This window comes from Empidonax traillii, unplaced genomic scaffold (genome assembly GCF_003031625.1).
Source record: "Empidonax traillii isolate 1590-97213 ecotype Southwest subspecies unplaced genomic scaffold, ASM303162v1 scaffold236:size2090792, whole genome shotgun sequence".
NCBI classification, from domain to species: domain Eukaryota; kingdom Metazoa; phylum Chordata; class Aves; order Passeriformes; family Tyrannidae; genus Empidonax; species Empidonax traillii.
The window spans coordinates 1,196,059-1,220,796 of record NW_020955429.1 but is presented as its reverse complement, the minus strand read 5'-3'; the positions used below and the strand labels follow the sequence as shown (position 1 = coordinate 1,220,796).

At 37.3% G+C, this 24,738-nt stretch overlaps 1 protein-coding gene across 7 annotated transcripts in view; it reads right to left on the bottom strand.

The window, feature by feature from the left end:
• Window positions 1-24,738, bottom strand: part of DCAF6 (DDB1 and CUL4 associated factor 6) — an 82,152-nt gene that overhangs the window by 21,674 nt on the left and 35,740 nt on the right. For 2 of the 7 annotated variants that reach the window (XM_027888346.1, XM_027888347.1), the window contains exons 8-14: window positions 24,149-24,242; window positions 21,943-22,062; window positions 21,460-21,705; window positions 16,473-16,637; window positions 9,452-9,511; window positions 3,376-3,481; window positions 754-869 (exon numbers count right to left, since the gene is read on the bottom strand). In XM_027888346.1, coding sequence (XP_027744147.1) covers window positions 754-869; window positions 3,376-3,481; window positions 9,452-9,511; window positions 16,473-16,637; window positions 21,460-21,705; window positions 21,943-22,062; window positions 24,149-24,242 — 907 coding nt within the window. The remainder of the gene's footprint in view (window positions 1-753; window positions 870-3,375; window positions 3,482-9,451; window positions 9,512-16,472; window positions 16,638-21,459; window positions 21,706-21,942; window positions 22,063-24,148; window positions 24,243-24,738) is intronic. The other 5 variants (XM_027888349.1, XM_027888352.1, XM_027888350.1 and 2 more) reach the window with 3 other exon arrangements.

The window sequence follows — 24,738 nt, the reverse complement described above, 5'->3', positions numbered from 1 at the left end:
ACATCTATAATGCAAGCAAGTCTAAATGATACCAGCACTCCCAGGTCAAACCAAACAAAGCAATGGCCTCAGAGTCCATGTGTCGCTTTACTGAAATCTCAGATATCAGTCACATAAATGTCAAGATATATAAATCTACTGAGTTGACCAGCTGACACTAACAAAGGAAAAACTATTTCTTTCTTGTTCCTTAATATACTTGATATCCTATGAGAACTTTAGGTCCAAAAATAGCATTAATACTCTTGATACAGATGATCACTTACTGAAAGCTATTATTTCTGAAGACAAATTAAGTTACCTCTCTCTTACAAGGAATTATTTTTTTTAAATATATCTCTGGAACCAGCCATTTGACTTGACTGCCCCTTTGGCACTGAATTGAGCAAGACAGCCACATGTAACAAAATCGAGTGAGAGCCTGAAAGAAATGTAACAAAACACTGAGCACTCATTTATGATTGCAAAATGCAGTTGTTCTGTCTTTTGATACAAGTTGTGCCACAGTATGCCCTTTAGAAAAAAGAATAATGGTTGTAGAACTCAAGACAGGATAAGTTAATTTTGTTTCTGTTGACCTGCAACTATCTCAGATTGGTTTCTTTTTCTTTCCTAAAAAAATCCTGCTCTGTGATGGCTGCATTCTGCCTTCACGTGCACGTGTTTGAGACTCCCACTGTGTGCAGTGATGATCATGAACACACAAAAGCAGAATTTTTGCTTTGGCAATACAAAAATACTGCTGGATCTTACTTGCTTCTTCACCTTCAGGCCCTGACTCATCCAAAGCTTTTGTTTTTATAGAGTCTTCTTGGCCTTCGGTTTTGCAATGAGTTCCACTCCCTCTAGAGCTTGAATTTGTGCTGCTCCTGTCGACATACATGTGAAAGGAAAATAATTTAGAATCATGTCAGTAGAGAAGATCATTGCAAAGCACAGCCTGATGCCACTGTCTTTCTCACTGCAGTCTCACTGTTCAGTAGCTCCTGGCAGCAGCTACAACCATCAACCTCCACAGCAATTTCAAAATTCTCTTTTATTATGCCCATTACCACTCATCCCACACTATTCCCCTGCATCACAGAACCCTGTTCTCTCCTTCCTATCTTTTTTTTAACCTTCAAAGAATTTCTTCATTAGTTTTCCAATTATTGTGAGAACTCAAAAGGATTCAGTCTTTTCCACTATTTGCACATTTTTTACATGTATAAATATTCAGGTATGACAAGCTATCAGCTGAGCACTAATAAACAATATTATCCCATTCAATTAAAAAAATTTGATTCAGATAAAATTCTCAAGGCCCTTCAACCTTAGATATAATTTCTGTATACCTTCTGAGGTGTGGACTTTCAGTTCTCAAAGTTTTGTTATTTCTCAAGATTTATTATAAGCTGGTATTTGACATTTACTCCCCATTCATATTTAGACAACTACTGTGAAACTCCGATTTCTGTTTACAGTAAGGAAATTGATTCCTCAGGAAATATGTAAAATGCTGTCCTGAATGTCATCAAAACTAATGATTTTAGATTTTCTAGCAAAGATCTTCTTTTAGGAAATGCAAAGTCTTGTTGCTGAGCTCTCTCAGTCTCTCCTGTCCCACACCTGTGATGTGGCCTCAAACTTATGCAAATCACTGGACAAAAGCAGAAAACAAAGATGACTTACGACAATTATAAGCATGATTCTCAAGAATTTAGAGTGACTCTTTACAAATATTTCTTACCTGTGTATACTATTAATAAATATTTCATATGCTACATTGCTAGAAGCAGCACAAATCATGCTTAGTCTAAATTCTTTAGAATCTAGTACTTGGGAATCAGTACTTTTATTTTTTTAAATTAAATGAGAGCTTTGACTCATCTTGATGAGCAATATTCATTGCTCATTCATGTCATTGCTGTACCAAATTTGGAGAACACAGGGAAGTTTTTGCTAGTCCTTTCAGTATTTCTTATAAATCAAGGATTTTCAGCATTGTTTCTGAGTGACCAGACAAGAAGGCTACTGCTAGCCACCACATAGAGCATTTTTGCTATTTCATGTCTCATTTTATAAACTTAATCATGGTCTAAACACTAAGATATTTTTAACTCTTAGGAATCTACTTTCCAGCCCAACGCTCAATTTACATTCACTTACTGCCCTGCTTTAATTTTGATTCAATGTTATTTTTCACCCTACTAGTTACACGAAGAGGATGTTTTTGAGAGAGCAAAATAAGCCCCTATGCTTTCATTACATTAAGTCCTGCTGTCTGCTTCCACAGCAGGTTTTCACTTTCCCAAGTTCTCCACACAACCCTTCTTTATACCTCTGCCACCACCACGCACCACCAAAGCTCCATTAAGTTTGCTGACCACCATGTTCGGTTTCTTTATTGATATTTCTTATGAAGTCCGTCTATCCTAAAGCATTAAACAAATAGTACTACAAAACTAAATGCAGAATTACTTAAAGACATGACAGCAGAACTGATTTTTTCAAAGCTTGCTGGATTTGGACTATAAATAGAGTATTTCAGATTCACACAGGCAAAATCTTGGTTATTATGAATCACTGTCTAAGGTTTCCAAACTGCTGTGATCAGAGGGGATATTTAAAGCCACAGCATTTAAGAGTAGCTAAGTACGTTTGGGTTTGGTTGGGTTTTTTCCCCTCACTAACAAATACCAGCAAGCATTTCTACTTAGTGTCTTCTACAATAATTTTGAAAACATAAGCAGAGGAATAAGAAGTAAGATGAAATAAAATAAGGATTGTGGTTATTTTGGGAGTTCCTGAGATGCTCTACTGATAGACTGATACAAAACCAAGTAAGTCAGGCCATTAGACAGTGCATTTATTATCTGAAAAGGATGCCATCACTGTAATAAGCAGTCCACAAAGTTGAGATCTTAACCATATGTATTCATAAACACTCTTAAGACACAGAAACACTAATTTCAGTGTTTTACAACTCAGGAACTGCCTGATTTGCAGAATACCATATGAGAAGTCTGGTAGAGCAGAGAATCAAAACATAACCAGCAGCCCCTGGACCATCTTTCCATCACTCTACTACCCTGCTTTAAAAGACACCGATATTATGCCAGGTTTGATGAAAATAGCATGTTTCAAATTATGTTTGCATTAAAGAGATTCACAGTAAATACACTCACAAAAAAAACCCTCTTGTATAAATTTGATGTTAAAGTATGGCTGTCTTATGTTCTGAATGCATTAGGGACTACAGCCATTTCATTTGTCTATATACACCTAAAATCAGACATAAATCATATGCAAAATAATTTACCTATAGCTGTGCCTGACAAGTATTTTTGATATGTGCTGATCACGAACCATTCAAAACCAAAATTAATTTCTTACCACTCATCAGTGAAGTCCAGTTTTATTGTGCTTGTCGTCGTTCCTTCTGTGCTGTAGTGCAAACTTAAAACTGGTTCACCTGTTCCTGTTCGTGGCTTATCACTCTCTGTAAATATGGGGTTGATAAAGTTTGAAGGGGAATTAGTAATATGCACGAAGTTGCTCTAATTCTGAATGTTCATTTAGTTATCCTAACAAAGCCAAATGTAGCAGTTAGTACGTGTAGTATCAATTTAAGGTCTCTTACAGGTCAAGCAAAATGTTAAAAAGTTTCAGAGTAAACACACAGAATTTGCAATGCTTGAAAAATGGTCTAAAATTATTTCTAATTATAAGACCAAACAAAGGAGATGCTGTCCAACATGCAAGTAAATAAAATTGCAGATAGGTATGTATATGAACAATCTAATCATTAATAAGCAGATCCCATTTCTAATAAATATATTTATAAGAAAAATATAAATTAATTGGTGTTCAGGCCTCAGTAAATACACATGAAAAAAAACATTATGAGATCTAGACACAATCAGCAGTCTAGAAAAATCACCATCCCCTTTTCTTTGCTGCCTACTCAGAAACTAGACAACCACCAATACCCTTAGATCTGCTGGGAATTGTCAGCCAGTTGTCACAAAACACTGTAAATTCATGTCTCAAGAGCTTCATGTTTAAAAAAAAAAACCAAATTCCATATTATAATAACTGCAAGCAGAAGGGGAGCACTGGCAAAACAAACTATTCACTATGTCCAAAAGCAACAGAAGTGAATTACATTGAAACCACAGCAAGGCAGTGAGTCCTCTGCTGCAGGTGAGGTCTGGAGGATGTTACGGGCTCCTTCCAAACAGAACTATTCAATGACACCCATCTGTCCACCACCTCTGAGTGAAATTCATGGCCTAGGTAGTCTCACTTTTCAAAAATAATGAGCTTTTTATTTGGACAAAACCATCCCATATTTTCTTCTAGAATACAGAAATTTGACTATAAATATACTTGCAATATTGGCAGCACTCTGACAAGTATAATAAAGTAAAAGCTTCAGATCGTCTTTGTGTAAATCCATTAAAACCTAACATTTGATTTAAACACAAACCTACAAGTTTCCCCACTAAAAAGGCTATTATCAAAACAGTAATGGCTACAATACTGCCACAGGATATTTATTTTAGAAGATGCAATTAAATTATAGTAACTGTGAAATAGCACATAAGAATTTAACCTAAAAGTCAATGCTCATATTTTTAAACTGGTGACAAGCAGAAGCCCACTCGCAGGATCAGAGCTGTGATCAACTGTGCCAAAGAAATTTAAATACTTATTTCTACATTCTGAAGAGAAATTTAAAAACCCAAACCATATCACAAAAACCCTGAAGGAAAAAAAAGAAGTATTTTTATGTGAAAGAGAATTAACTGATTACAATCATCATCCTAATTATGCACAAGGTATGGGCCTCATCCTATAAAAAGAAAAGTTCATAGTCCTTCTAAAATAAAGGTTCTGGTTACACCCTTGTCAGAGTGGATAAAACTGATCAAAAGCAATGTCTCCAGTTCCTGAAATAAATTCAGAAAAAAAAAATTTATAGAACTATAAAATATTCTCTTCTAGATAGTTTGAACAAAAATGATATGTTCTTTTTAACTAAACAGGTGTTTTCTTTATTTTTTGACAACATATGAGCAAACATCTCCTTGTATAAAAGTCTGATCAAACTGTAAACATCCCTGAGCAAGTACAAATACTGATCCTTCCAATCACTGCACAAGTTATCAGGAACTGACACACAAAGAATCAAAAAGAGACAGAGCTGGAGAATTCTTCAGCTCCCTTGTAATTGGTACAGACAAGACTTGTCTTGGCATTGGGAACCCAGACAAAGAAAGACCACTCAGTGCTGTGAATAGTCCAAGACTATTCCACTGTGACTTCACGCTGCTGTGCAATGTTTGCTTCAGCACAAACCCAGTTAATATTACCAACCACAGTAACCAAACATTGCTACCCTATAATGAATCTAATTATTAATTATTAATGAACCTAATGAATGAACCTAATTATTAATTATTAATAACTAATTAATGAACCTAAACATTAGACTTGTGTTATAGAGCTCAGATCACATTATCATCACAGTGCTTTCCTCTCTCAAAATCTCAACATTTGAAAATTTAACCAAGATGCATAAAGACTGTCCTGTGCCTACACTTAAACTGGAAGCAATGCTAATACTTGTTCACACCCAAACAGTTGGAAGATTTGCTCTAGACTAATCCAAAGGGAGCACTGAGTGAGAAATTACTTTTACAAATTTCTGGAAATGGAGAGCTGTTAAATATATTGGGTAACAGGGTTTTCTTAAATCTACAACAACATCCCAATTAGGATTGGGTCAGTTTCTTCTTTAAAGTAGCTTAAGGGTATAACATAGACAGTAATAAGAACGAGAAACTTTTTAAAAGACAGATGAGACAAGAATCTGGTAATAAACTGCACGGAATTAGTTGTGTCATTCAGTATTTTGTATAAAACTTACACTGCTAAGGAAAGCTGAATGGGAGCCTCTGTGATGAAAACAACTAAACTTTGCCAAGTACTCAACTGAACATTCTGTCAGAGAAGGCACATAAACCCCAGAAGTCATGAAACTCTTTTTTTTCAGGAAGGACAACGTGATTGCCAAAGACTGCCTAGAGCTAAATGAAGAACTGTTCTCTTTCTCTACCCTGTTCATCCCATCAGGTCAGATTTACTTCACACTGATAATAAAAGGAAGAAGAGGAAAAGCTTCTGCCATTTATTTAGGGGGCAGCTATTGCCAAAACTATTTCTGATTGCAAGCTCTAGTAGAGTAATAAATTGCTTCAAGCAGAAGTTGTAGCTTGTCAACACCTTACTAAACTATTCCAAATGCCTCAAAAATGCCTTGAAACTTTACTTAATTTTACAGCCAAACACATTATACTTTAAAGATACTATCAACAACTTACAGTCTTATTTCATAAACAACCCTGTCCTAAAGCACACTCCCATTAAACAGTCCATTCTCCAGGTGCCTACAGGAAGAAAGTACTTTTAAACAACCACCCTTAAAACTGAAGACAGAATTTCATTCATAACCCTAGATAAAACCCCCCAGAAACCCAAACTGCTGACAACAATACCCCTCAGAGACACTTTTTCCCTTAGAAAAGAAACCTATGCAAGTGTAATTTCACAAAGATTGGGGCTCCCAACTATGACGTGGAAGTACATAAAGACAAGCTTACAGAGTGCATTTCTTACTTAAACTAACACCCTAAGGAACTTCAAGCTGGTTTCCCGCATCTCAAGTGCTATCCTAGTCATTAGTCTATTGGAAACCCCGTGAGAAGAGGATAGATGACTTCTCATGGAAAAAAACCCCTAAAATAATTCCTACACAGCACTATATTCTGTGTGAAGATCAAAGAATAATTCTTCTGAAGTGAGAAAAATTGATCCAAAGAGAAAAAAAAAATAGGTGGTGTGTTTCAGAAAATAGGAATTCACCGGGAAGGCTTAACATATGAAAATTCATCCAGAAGCAGCTGAACTTTGAGGGAAGCGCGGCGATTCCTTTATTCAGCAAGGAATTCTGACTAAACACTGTTACACTGATACCAGTCAGTATAAGGGAAGACTGAAAAATCAAATAATTCATTGGACCAGCCTAATGTATAGCCCAAGGCATGTAAATTCTTTGTCTAGATGATCCCATCACCATAACAGACTACTAAACCCTCACACCAATATCTAGAAATATCAGGAAACAGCACAACTTCTCTGTCCATGTGAAGCAGCACTGGGATGGGATGGGATGGGATGGGATGGGATGGGATGGGATGGGATGGGATGGGATGGGATGGGATGGGATGGGACGGGATGGGATACATGGACACATTTATAGCTACTGAGCCTCAAGTTCCCTCTTCACTCATTTCAGTTCAGACAGTAGATCTAACAGCCAACCCTCCACTGTTACAATCACAGTCCAAAGGAAGCCCACAAACGTAAAAAGAAAAAAAAAAATCCAGGCTAGGTCACTGTAATGCATTTATAACCATTTTGTACAGACAGGAATGACGAAGAGCTTTTCCTGGACTGTCAGAGTGATGGCATCATAAATGGATGCATTTGCAATACAAGGTCTTTAAACCCCAAACCAGACTTAAAACATAAATATCAGCAGGAGAGACTGGTTCAACGGAACACAGCTGATTCAGTACTAAATAAGGAAAAGACAGGAATAAGAATGAAATATTTATATTTCTACATGAAAAGAACTATTATGGATTCCTTCATTAGCTACATACAGTATTTTGAGATTTCTGCTCAAATACTAAGTGAAACTAATGCACTTTAACTTCCAAAATCCAACTGGACATCAGCAAATTATTCTTTCTGGTTATCGTTTGAACAATGGATTTCCTAATAAATTTGCTCCTTTTTCAAATATCTATTTTTCAAGATTAGAAGTAACTTTGTCTACCAATGAAATAGAAAAACAATTAGAGAATTGGTGTACTGATAAACAAATGTATTTTGGGAAAGTGTTTTTGCATACTAAGAAACCTGGAGTGCTTCTATAAAAGGAAATCTCTTCACATTACTTCAAGTAATTTCTTAAATGCAGAAAAAAACTACTACAAAAGAAACCCCTATGAGTCTATTAAAACTATGAGCTTATTACAATTATGCAATTAAAAATAGTAATACACAAACTAGCTTATAAGACAACTGATCCTGCATGAGGAAGAAAATGATACTAACTTGGCAATTGATTTCTGGGGCCAAAACTTGTGGTTTTATCTTTGTTGTCAGTTGGGCTAATTTCACAACTTTACAGAACAATTTAACAGTTTCCCAAAACTTTTACAGTTGTAAGAACCTCAGTAAACATATAGACTCTTAATGTTAATTCTAGGTTATTCTACTCTGATCAAATAATGTGTTATCCTGTGTTCAAAACAGACAGCAAGTTTTCTGGCTAAACCTGACTGTTGGATTGATGTTGGCTATTGAACCATGAAGAATTAGCAAATTTACATATTTTTAAGGCTATTTCATCACAAAACATAATTCCACAAATCATGTATGAAACACAGCTTGATTCCTCCCCCTCCCCCCCCCCCCACCATGTTCTGGCATCCTAAAATAAACCATCCTTTCAAACAGTTGCCAAACAGACTACTTTTCAAAAGTGGGATTTCAAAATGGCTTTCTAGTTTAGAATGTGAAACAAGACAACAGTCAGCTCTTTTGTGGGATTTAAGCTATTAAATCTCTACAGAGACTTGGATATGGAAGTCAGCATAATGCAAAGTGTATGGAAATCTATTTTAAAATTAGCATCTATCACTCATTAATTATTCAGGCATAAACATTCCCCACAGATGGCATTGGTTAAGCTGGACTGGGGTCACCGATGACCCAGTTCTCTGCATAGGGAAAGCTCACAGATATCCTTTCTACCCCCAGCCCACAGGGATCCTACAAAGCAACACCAGTCCTTGTTTAGCAGAAGGGGGGTAGGACAAGTGGTCACAGGGGTAAGATGCACCCAAGTGCCATAGGTGCTCCTCAGTTACTCACACACTGCAGGAATAACAACACTGCACATCTCTCTTGAGATTGTAAGATAAACTAATTTGGCACTATGTGATTATATGTTACTTCAATCTTGGTATTTGCATTCTTATCCAAGAACCATTCAAAAAGAAAAAAAAAACCAAACCTGTTTAAAGATTTAATTTTAATTCTCAATTTAGAAAATTATTTTAAATGTGTAAAGAGTACATAAGACATTTACTGCACCTACATTGAACTGTAGTAATTGCATCAAGCATTGAGCATAGGATGGCTTTTGAAAACAACCTTAGTCTGTTACTCATACTGAGAATTAAATAATTAATGAGTTTCCAGCAGATCTGCTTACAGAACTCTATGCAGATGAACAGCATTTTTAGACTGTTTATCATCATGAAAGGCAATTTGAAAAGGAAGCATTGCAATCAGCTATGGTTGGGGAGAGCGCATTTCCTGTCACACGCACCCTGTTGCTCATCAAGTGACATGGATCCAAGCTGTTTGTTAACCACTGAAGAAGGAGAATCTGAAACAAAAATGAGATTTCAACTTAAAACATAAGCAGCAGAGAACTGCACAGCAATGTCACGATCATAGGTTAGTTTAAAATAAAAAAATCAGCAACATAAGGAAGCTTTGGATTTGTTTTATGAGCAGCCAGCCATATTGCATTGTCTAGGCATGACAGAAGCAAAGCCACTTGTTTCAAGTCATTACTTATTCATTGAACAGCCTGAAGCTCGCCGACATCTTGATATTGAAAATTCCTGCCCATTACCAAAGATTTTACTGTGTTCTTTAAATTTTTAACACTTCAGGAAAAATACTGAAAACTCACGGCTTGTAAAGCCTTTGTTCCAACTACCAAATGACACTGTTATTTCAAACCATGTGATAAATGTAAATTTCAGAATACTTATACTTCAACATAAAATACTCAATGGTATACCAGTACCTTCAATATTTAAATACTGCTTTAATAATAATGTTTTAAAGCATCAAAGCACAAAAACACATCCCACTTGTGTGAGTTTGATCGTTCTGCATTCCTAGATGCACCTCTGAGGCACCTCATGACCGAGAACTATGAGTTTATCACAGTACCACACCACTCTGTCTTATAAAAATATCAACTGAAATAAAGGAATAAATAAATAAAATAATCAACCTTCCCAGCAGTTAAGTGCACTTTTTCCCCCTAGACACTACCAAGTAATGACTATCACCAGCACGACATTCACTGAGCAGACACATGACAGATGCAACGTTCGGTACCTCCTGTGAGTCTATTTTCCTTGTCACCCCTGAAGAGCAGATCATATTTCTGTATTATCTGAAGATGAGCTGATGTACACAAATGAACACAGTATTTCAGAGATATTGGCTGGACTATCATATTTCGGTTCCACTTGTTAATCTTCTGTTATAAACAAATTAATCCTAAACTAAAAGGATTTAATACCCTGTACTATAAATTGAATCACAGTCCATCAACATCATAGCATGCTAAAGGAATTTTAACATAAATTTAAATCCTAGATAAGGAAAGCAATGAAATAATACACTCTCTCCTACACAAAGCTCCCTTCCAGGTTTGGGCCAGAATCACCAGCATGACCTATTTTGTCGTACAGCCACAAAACCTGCTAAATTGTCAAGCTGAATTGAATAAATATATATATTCCCAAGCAATACTTCACTCCCAGCCACTGGCACAAGAATCACAGTCTGTTCCTTGCTTACACTGATACCAGGGATAGGGAAGGGGAGAAGGAGCAAAGAACAGAGACCAGGACAGTCTGGGACACTGTGTTTTGGCTTGTTTTGGTAACTCGGCTTACACAATTTATTTCCATAACCAAGGAACATAAAATTGCTTCTGTTTGGTCGTCTTTGTTCAGCCCTGCCCTTGCCTCGCATCGAACACACCTAAGCCAGATGACAGAATTTACCCCCTGGACTCAGATGGGATGCAGCTCTTAAGCAGGGGACTTGTAACATTATTATGTTTCACTTTGCAAAAGTGAAGGGTGTTTTACATACGATTTCTAAATTAGAAGAGAAGTCTTTACAGTGGAGTTTTTCCAGTGCAGTAGTAAGCCACTTTTTGGGCCGTAAATCAGAGCACAAAGCTGATGTTGAGATGCTCCATCTTATAAGATGATCTACTTGTATTCCAGCTGACTCAGCACAGGAATCAGTCTGCTGCCTCTTTCAAGGGCTGGCTTTGATCTCTGACTCACAGTTACAAAGTCCATGATTGGGATTAACTTGTATCAAAAGTGCCAAAGGGAAGGAAGGTGCTGGACTGGAAGCTGAGAAGCCAGATGAGGCAACACAGCAATTCCCGGTCGTGCTCTGCTCCTGCACTCCAACCCTTTCCACAGGTTTTATGCCCTTGTTTAAAATGCTTATCGTGCTGCCAAACATGTCACTTGGCTGCAAAAGCCAATATCATCATCTCTTTAATTCAAACCCTGATGAGCAGAAGAGATATGACTGAACTGACACATTTTTATTAGAAACATAGGAAATTATGTTTACTAACCCTATTATCAGCACTTCTGATTTTATTAAGACCTCACACTATGCAACAATAGGTAACAAAGTAGGTATGTTTCACCATGTGCATCATTGAATCACAGTAAGTGAAAATGAAGAATTTTCTAGGTAGTAGTCCATGCCAGTGTAGGCTTAAACCTCCTACATCTCACTATTACTTTGTCTTCATACAACTTTTTGAAGACTTGTAATAAGAGAATATTTAAGCAATACATAGGAAGCACCCTAAATATGCAAATTAACATGGTTAAGAGCTCAATTTGTAGCAATTTTAAATTCACTTGTGTCCTTTTCAAGTTCCCTGAAGCCACAGATTACCAGCACCTCTTGAAGTGGCACTGCAGTCTGGGAAAAAACCATGACCACGAAAACAGCCTAGGAAGTTCAGGTAAATGCCTCTTTTTTTAATATATGGCTTTGTTTTGTAGAAAAAAAAAATCTGAAAAAATACTTTCATAATTTCTTATAAAGCTTTTGGGGAAAAAAAAAAAAAAAAAAAAAACCAACAAAAAACTATTACCAAAACTGTGCCATATAGTTGAAAAAACAAACAAAAATCCAAACTCTTACCTGAGCCTTCATAGGCTGGGTCTACATCTCAATGCAGTTCACCACTGGTTGTAATGTCACCAGTACATTCTAAACTGGAGCACCACTTAAAGAGGAAACTGGAGATTCATAAATTTGGGGAACCTCAAACAGAAAATAGAAGATAATTTTAAGATCAGTTACATGCTGAAGGATCTTCCTGTAGTTTGGGCAATCAGCAGCTGACTTCATCAAAACATTAGCATGCCACCTCTGTTGTTTTGGTTTAAAAAATTTCCTCCTTATATCACTGTAACACCAGCTCCAGGGTCAGAGCCAGGTCTAAAGCAGTGAGACATGTTCTAAAAGTCCCAGACACAGTGCATATGCTGGACTTTAGTCTGAGAAATTAAATCCTTGTTTTAGTAACTATGAATAACTGCTTTGCAGAGTGAATAAGCTCTCAGTTACATATTTTGGACTTCAAATGGACACATTTCTACACCTCGGAGTTTACAAAGAATGCAAAGAATCAAGTAAGAAAAGCTACAGTCCTTCCCTTGTTCTTTTCCAAAAGCTTTAGTACAGAAATGAAGGTCCAGTTTGTTCTGCTTTAAAGACATGGACCATACAGACTTTTGAAATAAAGAAAGATTTAAAAAAAAAAAAAAAAAAAAAAAGTCAATTTGCAGCCCAGGATCTACAACAGGCCTGCATACACGTCTCTTTCTTTATTCTACAATAAATGCAGTCTAAATCAAATTTTTTCCTCAGAAAAGAAGCGTTCACATTAGTTTTTGTGGGTCAGATTATGTACACTGACCACTACAGGAACTCTTGATGCACACTGATATATAATGTTGGGTTTTTTCTCTTCAAGATTGGCTGGTTTATGTTTCTGTAACTTTTAGAAATATGTTGGATTTCCTAAAAGTTCTCAAAAGGAGAAGTGATGCAGGTAATGGTGATGCATACCTGGATATCAGCACTGGGCACAAAATGCCACAAAAATGTAAGTAAAAACTAGGCTTTGTGGGAGAAAGCATACTAAAAAAACCATCTCAAAACAACAAACTAAACCAAAAAATTTACCATAGCTCCCCTAATTAAATTTGCTATCAAAAAAACCCTGAATCTGTTAATTACCTAAGCTAAAGCTTGAAGATAAAATAGACCTGATACATGCAGATCATTCAGCCAAATTTACAGAATACTTATGACAGGTATCCACTAAAACAAAGGCTCTCTGCCATCCAAGGAAGTACCACGCTTTTCTCAGTGTCAAGCAGTCCCTCTGTGAATCATTGCCCAGTTAACTCACCTTCATTTTCAACAACAATAAACATTTTTCTAAATGATGAAGATTAACTACTACAGACAGAGCTTAGAAATCCTCATGGAATTCCTACCAGTCTGGGAGACAGAATAACTACCATACAGTCTAATTTTATATTAAACCTGTAAAAGCTTTCAGCTCATGACATTTTCAACTGGTAATTTCTAACATGGTTGGAATATTTTTTCCTCCTCATAACTGAGGTTCTGTGATTGCAAAGGTTAGGATTAATAATGAAATACAAGCTGGAAGAAATGGCCTCTGTTTCACACTGAATTCCCTCTAAGATTGCAAGTGCAAATAATACAAGTTTACCAGAGTAGGGATTGAGAACTTCTAGCCCTGGGCCAGAGCCTCTGATGTCATTTCACAAAGTGGGAGACACATTTTGGAGTGTAATTTTTTGTTTGAAAACTTACAACTAATATGTACCTGAAAACTGAACATCTGCATCATGACAGAGCAACAAAGACAACCTTGCAGAAAAAAAAAATCAAATATAGAGACTGTCTCTGTATGGGAATTTATTATTAAAAAAACAGAACTCCAACAACCCAAAACTAATAACTTCTTTTTCTCCTACCATACTTCTGAAATGTCAACTTACCACAAGGTTAGAAACCAACTGTGTTTATAGAGAAGCAAGAGATCAAAAGTCTGCAGCTCTGGTTTTCCAAATGAATAGACTGTGAATACACAACTTTCAAAAATAAATCTTGGGAGTTCAGAAAAACAGAACAAAACAAAGTAACTTGCATAAAAACAAATGAGCAAGTACAGAGAATATCTGCATGTCCAGAGTGCAGAAATCTTATCAAGAAAATAAGGATTCCCCAATACAAAGAAATGAGCTTCACTTGTTCTTCCCACAGCAGGGGAAGGAGGAATACAAGGAAAGAAGCTGAAGAAGTGCAAAAAGAATTTCTTGTATTTACATAGACAAGTAGAAAGGAAAAGGCAATGTAATCTTTTATCAAATTTCTTGATGAATAATTGGACAAACATATTAAATATTTAAATTTGAATTCCTAATTTCAAATCATCCACTGTCTATACTGCTGGAGGAAACAAATTCCACCCATCAGACCAAAATTCAAGAAGATACACATCCTCAGGATTTGGAGGTCAGCTACAAAAATGGGTCCCTTTTCTTCTTCCCAGAAATAACTGTTTCCATAAAGCAAAGTGAATTTGTCTTTCAAAGCAATTACTCACTAAATAAAATGGTTTAATTTGCAAATCCATTGTTCTCACATCAAGAAAGAGGTAAATATTTGAATACTGAAATTTTGAATACTAGTTTCCTCCAAAGCTATATATGTGTTCTGTTGGTGATTCTAAACAAAATGATCAGACATTCCCACTAGTTTCCTTAAAATTCAAAATGTGTGCAAACTTCTAACTACAAGAGGCAGTGCTGGGGGTCGAAACCAAGTACAAACACCTCTGGTTCCCAGTCAAAGCAATTCCTCAGCTTAAATTCCTTCGAATTTGAGGCACTATGGATCCTACAGGATGTTGACCCACAAGCAAGTAGGAGTAAAAAAATTACACTGCATTCTTGAAAGAGAACTAAAAGAGAGAGACAAGATGTATCAGGTAAAACCCAGACCAACACACACTTCAGAGATAGTAAAATACCCACAGAAAAACCTCCATGTGAAAATTTACAGATATAGTTGTAACTTTTTTCCCCAACCTCAATTCAATGGGAAGCAATTTAGTAAAAAAAAAAAAAGAAGTCTTTTAAGCTCTTTTGAAAAGAAAATGAAAGATCAAGACATGATGACTTGTAGTTGTGGTTTTGCCTCTATCAACACTCAATATCTTCGACGTAATAAACTGCGATGTTCAGTTTGCTGAAAAAAAACCCAAACATTGGTAGTAGGTTTTTGGTAGTTTTGTTGATGGTGGGGGGGGGGGGGGGGTTTGTTAGTTTGTTTGGGGTTTTGTGGTTTTTTTGGTTTGTTTTTTTTTGGCTGGCAGGAAACTGCAGCCACCTACAAGGACACTGTTTTTCTTGCTCTTCTCCTACAGGTAACAGGCACTTATGGTTGTCATTTCTAGGATAAGTACATAACCTTCCAGGATTTACTGGTTTCCAAACATTCTGGAAACTCACAGTAGAGTTTCCTAGTGAAGAAAGTTATCCAAAATTCAGTAACTACGCATTTGCACGTAGAGCATTAGCCACTGTTATATGAAACTGCTCTATAAGGCTCCAGTTAAAGGAATGGACCAAACCATAGCAAGACAGCTGTGAATTCATGACACAATCCTTATAATAAGCAATTTAGCCACATCTCAACTGTCACAGAATTTATCCACAGAGGAAACATTGTCAGACATGACTTCTCAACACAAAATATGCTGATTTTTCACACAGCACGCAGCTTACTCATTTTTATATGGTGCCATGACAAAGTTTGCTTCAGGTTTATGCACTTGGTTTGTATGCATGCTTCTACCCTAACTTTCTCAAATATGTTAGTATAAACATATCTGAGGCTTTCTTGTAATGATTTTTAAACTCAATAAAGCAAGAGAAAGAGGAAGGTGAAATGAAAAGTTGCTCTGTTCAAGGAAGGGGAGCATTTCTGGGGACTTTGGCTTTTCACTGTACTTACTGTAAAACCATAGCACTTAGGGGTGCCAAAATTCTGTTTTACTGAATCGTTACTCTGATTTAGAACATATGCTAACCCAAAGCCAAATCTCAAATGTTACTTTTGGATACAATTAACAGCGAAATAAGATTTCAACTATATTATTCTTATTCTATTCAGGGCATAGCAATTTCTTGCTCAGCTGCTCTGATGAACCTGATACCATGCACCTAGAACACCTTTTCCATATATTGCCATTTAATCCAAAAATGTTAGATAAATCAAACCTGCCAAGATAATTAACCATGTGATGATAAACACCACCACATGCAAGGCAAGACAAGCAGCAAACACATTAAAAACTGCCTTGTTGTGGAGGAGAAGCATATCAGCAAACAACAGCAATACAAGCTGGAGCTTTGTTATCTGCTTAAGAAATGTGGGCAAAGGACAACCTGATGCCTGAGGGTCCTGTGAGGAGCCCTTAGAGGAGGACTGAGCAGATGGGGATGCCTGTGGAGCAGAACCCTCAGCTAGTTCTCGCTGTCTCTGTTGTTCTTTCTTAAGCCTCAGTCGCTGCAGACCCCTACGGATTATTGCTAACTCAGGTCCCATTAACTCTGACAAATAGGGAGAGGGAACAAAAAAAAAAAAAGGATGTAAAAGAAAGAATAATTGAACATACAATATACAGAACAGAGAGGAGGCATGGGGGGGCTGACCAAAGACAGAAGCAACAGATACTAAGTGTAATAACAGTGAAAAAAATACATGAATAACAGATACCAATATAGTGAAAAGAAATTATGTGAATAACAGATATTAGATGCAATTACAGTGGACAAAAAATGTGAATAATTTATTAACATACAGAAATTATAAAATAAAATATTGAAATTGTTTTTCTCTCCCTAAATGCACAAATCACAGGACTTACAAGTTCAGGATTTATGCCCTTTAATGTAAACCCCTCCCCATCTCCAAGAATTGAACTACTTAACAAAGAATTACTTAATGAAAATAGATATAGCCTGACTGAGTCAAAACAAAGCAAATAACAGAAGTATTCATTTTCATGTTCCTAACACATAGAAGAAATTAGTATGTTTGAGGTGTAAAATTATGCAACTGTGGTTTTCCTGAAAAGAGATAAGCTTTCAAAATTAATGTGATAGCTTCCTGAAGTAACCAAAAAAAAAATAATTTCGATCTAAACAAGTCCGTGCCAAAACTAAAATCAGACTATGGAAATAGGTGGCACAACAACAGCTAAACAAAAAAAAAAAAAAACCCTGCAACAACTTTATTATGAACCCGGTTTTTCATTTCAGAAATTCCCTGTGGATGAGGATTCACAGTCTGAAAACACTGGTAAGTGGTCCTACAAAGACAGTAATTTATTGGATCATTAGCAGTTCTTAGTATCATCCTCTTAATAGAGTATTCTTTCAGTTCCATCTTAGGAGGCTTCCCTGTTTTCATCACTTTGTCTTTATTCATCTGTCAGTTGTACTGTTTTGGAATGTACCAGTTCACTGTCTGATTAACAGTATTTTTGCAAACTGCTATAAAACTATGTGCCCAAGTAACCTTTTATTCTCCCCATGCTGTTTGCAGATTTCCTCCACATGCACAAGTGTTTCTCCTTACACAACATAGATAGTGTCTTTATCAGCAGTAACTGAAGCACGTGGACCTGAACCACTGCTGCAATACTCCCATTTACAATACGCAGGGTAGAGGAGCTAATTCAGACTCAAATATTCACATCAAATGCTCCAGCTAGTTCTGCTATAAACTGCTTGCCTAGACCTATCCTGAAAGGATTTATATGAAGAGCACTCAGAAATATTTTGTAGATAGGAGGATATCTGCAAAGAGAAAGAAATCAAACTGAAATATTAAAATACTAGAGAGCATTACATTGGCATATAACCTTTCATCCAAACAAAGGCGTAACAAATAATCTGTAACGCTTATCCAGGTAGTGAAGCAAAGAAATTTTAGATTTTCTTTTATAAAGAGAAACATATCCAAAGATAAAATCCAATAATTGAAAAGTCAGTGGCGAGCAAAAGTTAATATTGAATGGTCATGAGCTCTAATGTACTCAGTCTAATGCCATTTTCTGGGAAAAGTATCCTGCCCATTTATGGTTGATGAAGTATAACCAAAATAAAAAGATATACTTCCTAAAAGGAAGATGGCATCACAGAGATTTGCTATGAATAATTTTCATGTTCTATGACCACTTACAGAAATTAGAAATCCAAACAGTCCAGAAAATGCTTTTAAGGAAATTTCAATGATGCCTAAAATTGCTGTTTTCAATACCTGCTGCTGATTCAGTTCCACTCAGATCAGAGGCATTTACAATTCAAGATGTAACAAGAGCTACAGAACAAACTGTAAAGACATAACTACTATCCTGAAGATGTTCAATGGCAAGACCTTTTAATGCCTTTCAGAATACCTAAGCAAATGTTTATTTTGCCAGCAAATGGAGAAATGGAAATAAATTTAAAAACCCAGTTATTGCCACTTTTCCATTCAAAATTTGAAAGCAGTTACCTTATGTCAGAACACATGTTAGGATTAAGCTTTGTACTAATTAGCCAATTGCCCCTCTGCATCCCCTTCAATGGCACCATTGTGAATTTTATTAACTGGGGAAAAATTTACTATATTATACTGTTTGTTGTATCTGATGTTCAGTAGTGGTTTAAAATGTCAGCCTCTTAAAACTAATGCAAAGAAAATTAATTGAAAGTTTCCACGGGAAGTAAATTTGTTATATTTTTCCTTAGTGACAAGCATGAAAACTTCCAGCAATTGTTCTCATTATAAAAAAAAAATATTCAGATATACTGACAAAAACAGCCTACTGAGATTTTGCACTGATCTTGTTGTTTATTGTAACTTACTCAGATATTCCAACTTCAAGAATATACATTCTGATTAAGAGACTTATCTCAAGGAGCTCCAGCACTGAAACATTTTTTTACTGACTCTGTTTTGAACATGTCCTTCATCTCTCAATGTTTTTAAAAAGTAATTGGGATGTAGAGGCTCAAATGCTCATCACGTGGCACATTTTCTGGAATGCCACACCAACAATATATTTGAACTGTAATACTTATGCAAAGCTATTGCTGTTTTAAAGACAGGATTACCATGGGTGCCCATGTAAAGAAATCTGTAGGAATGACTTAGGGAAAGCTGTTCCCAAGCCTGTATTAGGAATTCATGCTCTGATTCCAAAGAAGTCATTTCCTGAAAACATATTCTTCATTTGCTAACTCTTTGCTATGATATTCGGACTTGTATCTACCATCACTTCATGCAAAACGGGAGCTTTTCTTCGTCCATTTTCCAAAATGCTGCCCCATCTTCTACAACACACCTTCTTTCTGGTCTTCCTACTTAACCCCACTGTATTTAAAGTACTATCACTCTCCCAATCCCTTCATCCCGGAAAAAGCAGCAGGTTTTAATCACATCTAAATGCAGCTGAACAAACTCAGGGGATCCTGCTGATGCAGAAGGCAGTGTTTTCACATTTATAAACTACAAACCAGGAGTAAATAACATCTCATAACTGAGTGTAATCATGGGTTACCTAAGCATATAAAACATTGCAAAATGGACATTCCCAACCAAGCCTCCTCATCCATAAACCCACAGCTGCTGCTCCCTCTGCCCAGGAGCTTCCCCTCTCCCTGAACTCACCCATGTTACCCAAAGACTTAATTTACAGCAACTTCGGTGTCCAGTTTGCACTATCTTTGAAACAAGGTGCGTATGAGGTGTGCAAACACCCAGTACTGTTAAGTTTGCTCCTGCAGGAGTCCTATAGACAATTTTAAGCAGCCAATCTGACACCCTGTTTAGGTACAGTCAAAGAGGCTATCAAATATTATACAGCAAATAAGAAAGTATATCCACTGTCTGTCAGCAAAACAACCACCACTACCCCTTTCAAAACTAAATATATGGAGAGTCTTAAGTCCAAAGTGACATTGGGAAAGAGGAAATGCTCTCAGAGAAGCGCTGAATTAAGAAATAACAACTTCATGCTAGCAGAATAAACTTTTACTTAGAAATGCAGGCAGATTCAGAGAAAAATATTTTTCTGGCCACCATAGATTCCTCAAAATGCAGGCTAGAAAATGCATCACAATTCTAAAAATGCTCTCTAGTGTATTATCATTATGCAACCCCCAAAGTTTCAATGACGTAGTCTGAAGCAATTATTTTTAATACGGTCGGTGCTCTCCTGGCCACTCTAAGTTCCAGAATATACCACATATTTTAAAAGTAAATAAATAAAATGAACCTTTATTAATGGTATGAGTGCTCTGTAGTGGCTATCCCTCTGGACCAAGATGGTAGCTAAACTGGGCTATACTGAATTAGAGTAGACCCTTTAATCACCTTGTGTGTGTATAGTGAAAAAACTTGACGCTGCAGCACACTGACACCAACACTAATAAAAAACGCAGGTGACTAAAAGCCTCTGATACTAACTAAATGAACTTTCTGTCATTTTCTGAATTTCCTATGTGTATTGTCATGCTTCTGCTCACTGTTTATTTCCTCTAAAGAAGTATCAGTCGAGTTGCAAGGTTTGAAAAGCAAAAATGACGTGTCTCATGAATGTGTCTTATGAATCTCAACCTATGTCTTCATCTTCCCTGTCTTTCAGGTACCAGGTACCCAATCTTTTCTCACCTGTCCCAAAGACTTTGACTACAGCAGCCACAGTACACCGAACGGCACACTCTTCCTGGGAAAATCCTCATCTCTCCTACACTCCAGAACACCAAATCTAGGGCCTGAAGATGCTTATCAGTCACCTTTTCCGGTGAAAAAGAGCTTGGTATTTTTACAGCAGAATAAGACAAAAGGTCTGACCCTGTAGGTCTTTCAGAATACATCAGCCTTTCCACCACAACTGTGAGGCCTAGAAGTTCACTTCAAAAAAAATAAAAATAAACTCTTGTGCAAATATGCAACTCTAAAAGCTGTGGCATCTTTTCCTGAACTGAGATGGAAAAGGTCAAGTCAAATCATAAGGTGCCCAAATTAGTTTCTGACATTGACATTGGGATATACTTTCTTCTTTTTCCCACAGTAAGAATGTAACTCTCTAAATACAGATTAATTTCTTCAAGATGTACAAATTTAAATATCAGTAAGTAGTATAATTTATTAACCAATAAAAGAATGTCATGCAAGGTGAGACAAACGAATACAGTTGATGTTTTACTCTTTCTTTAAACCACAGCTGTAATCCCTTGGTACCTATAAAATATCTAGTCTCATTAAGGATGTGCAAGGAAGGAAGTAGATTGTGATCTATTAACCAAAATATCCTAAAATAGTGTCATTTCTTATTGGAAGCATTTTTCATAAACAATGACAAGATGGATTTCTTCTCACCAGACTGATGTAGCACAGGCTGAGTTGAGGCCCCTAAAGAAGGCCTTTGTTCATTATCAGGAGAGGACAGTAATGAAGTTGAAGGGGGACTTTCTGTTGAAGATGATGTTGAGGGAGCTTGAGCTGACATTGTAGAGGAGGAAGATGATGGAAGCTGTTCGGTACCATCTACTTCCATTGCAGTTTCTGATTCTGCACTAGGTGGCATGTTATTGGTAGCAGGAGCATCTGTCCGATTAGTCCCACCTTTGATTAAAAATAAAACAAAAAAGGAAGAAAAACAAGAGCCCAAAGCTAAACTTACTCTATCTCTAAAGATCTCTTTGCATTACCATTCCTAGGGCAAATGCAAGGGCTCAGTTCTTCAGAGTGCACTAAAAAGATTTTAGTTCACACCCCAGAAAGGTTGATATTCAAGGCCTGTACATCCACTACAAACATACTTTCTGTTGTAATTATTATTCTGGAAAAGAAGGAAATCACCTCTGGACCGTGTTCTTCCTCGCCCTCGATTGCTTTGTGCAACTTCACTGGCTTCTTCAAACCACCTGGACAGCATGTCTGACATCCTCTGCATTAGAGAAACATTGGGACTTTGCTCCCCTGTAAAATAAGTCATGATAAAGTTTTATCTATGAGTTTACCGAAGCGCACATTTTCCCCCTCATTTCTTCCAGGAATGGAGAAGCAGAACACACCAACATCCCCATCGTCCACCTCCCACCAAGCAACAAAGCCCTTCCACCTGATCCCAATGCCCATGTCTATCCTCATTTCCATACTGCAGGGATCCCTCATTCCTTTCCCATGCCCCAAACAGAGGAGCTCTGATCTTAAAACACAAAAAAATGGAATGCAGTGGCCAAGGAAAACAGACAAAAAAGGTGGCTACTGATGCCATAGGAAATCATAGAATCATAGAATCAGCCGGGTTGTAAAGGACCTCTGAGATCATCAACTCCAACCCTTGATCCACGACCACCACAGTTACTAGACTATGGCACTCAGTGCCACATCCAGTCTCACCTTAAAAACCTCCAGGAACAGAGAATCCACCACTTTTCTGAGCAGCCCATTCCAATGCCTGATTACCCTCTCTGTAAGGAATTTCTTCATAATATCTAACCTAAACCTCCCCTGGCAGAGCTTGAGACCATACCTTCTTGTCTTACTGATAGCTGCCTGGGGGAAGAGACCAACCCCCACCTGGCTATAACCTCCTCTCAAAGAATTGTAGAGAGTGATGAGGTCTCCCCTGAGCCTTCTCTTCCCCAGGCTAAACAACCCCAACTCCCTCAGCCTCTCCTCACAGCACTTGTGCTCCAGTCCCTTCACCAGCCTGGTTGCTCTTCTCTGGACCTGCTCCAGCACCTCAATGTCCTTCCTGAACTGAGGGGCCCAGAGCTGGACACAGCACTCCAGGGGTGGCCTCACCAGCACTGAGTACAGGGGCAGAATCACTTCCCTGCTCCTGCTGCCACACTGTTCCTGATCCAGGCCAGGATCCATTGGCCCTCTTGGCCACCTGGGCACACTACAGGCTCATGTTCAGCCTCCTGTCGATCAGCACCCCCAGGTCCCTTTCTGCCTGGTTGCTCTCCAGCCACTCTGTGCCCAGCCTGTGGCACTGCAGGGGTTGTTGTGGCCAAAGTGCAGGACCCGGCACTTGGCCTTGTTGAACCTCATCCCGCTGGAATCAGCCCAACTCTCCAAATATACCAACAGGTTCAAAAAAGGATGACTGAAACTCACAGGTAATAGAACTAAATGAGATTTAAAAGGAAGAGATGGGAATACACCCTCTAATGTTTCTAATCCAGCAATTCCAAATACTGGGGGAGCAACAAAGACAGACTAAGGTAAGAGGAGAGACTCATGTTCCCTCCCTAAACAGCGTCTCCCATTGCCTGTGTCGGATATAGAATCCTACTCTACATGGACCACTAGTCTTACACAGCTAAACACTTCTATTTTGGGGAATCAGGAAAATGAGAAAACCAACACAGAAAATCTGGAAAGAGAAGTTGCAGACTGAAAAGGGAGATAAATCTAAGGGAACTAGAATCAAATAACTGGAACCCCTCAACATGTCAGATTTTAAAAGAAACAGGTGAAGAGTAAGGTGAGTGACAAAGCATTCTCTGCCTGGCTTTGGTATCCCATTCTCTGACACTCAAGCACAGCTTTGGAAATATTCTATCTGCTGAAATCCCAAGCAGTTGAGTAATATATTATAGACATGAAAATATAAGCATAAAAATTTAGTCATCCTGTGTGACTAAATGACATTAAGGCAGTGAAAGATATAATATTAGAATCCTATTGCTTTGAATTCCAGTCCCCTAATGTAACCACTAAAGAGCAATTCATTTGTAACTGTGATTGACTGTGAGTTTTGACTACAGAAAACTACAAAAAAGTGTTTGTGTTACTCCCTGATCAACGACAATGAAACAAGCTCCCCTTTATTTGCATTAACCTAACTGAAGCAAAGTAATTTTTCTGGTAAGAATATTTTCAATTTAGACATTTTTAAAAATCATTCTACACTAGCAGTTCTGTGTTAAATTCTAAGGAAATCATCTTGGCTGATTCTTAAAACATGGATTAAGTTTAATCTGAAGCACATATTCCAGGAAGACTTCAGAAAAAAATAGAAAACTAAGCCCCAAACTGCAAAAGCTTTTACCATCTCTCTCTCTCTCACTCTCAGGCCTTGCCCTTGGCCCAGTGTCTGACCAGTCCCCTCTCAGCCGCAGACGTTTGACAGGAGGTTGCCGTAACTAGGGGGGAGAAAAAAAGGAAAAAGGAACCAAAAAAAAGGAAAAAAAAGGCTTACAAAGCTATTCATGTTGGACAGTACAGGATTCTAAGTCTAAATATAAATGCACTACCACAATTTTCTTAGGTTCTTAAGTCAATTTGTATCAGTCACAAAAAAACGGAGTGTCAGCCATATGTTCAGATGGACTATGAATAAGCACAACGCTGTACCAACAGAATGCAAGAGTTTTAGCTTCACGGGAGTACAGCTACTTAAACCAATATCTCTCAGAAATAATTCAGCTTATATTTTATGCCCTACTAACTTTATTGTGTTAATTGAGGATTTCCACAGTGAACAATAACAATTTAGGTATTCCAAATTCAAGTCTGAATTCTGCAAAAATATTCATTTCTTTACATTAAAGACTATATGAAATGTGGATTGCAATAAAGAAAAAGGAAAAAAAATCAGACATTAACGAAACAAGGAAATTTTATGAAAATAAACTCTCC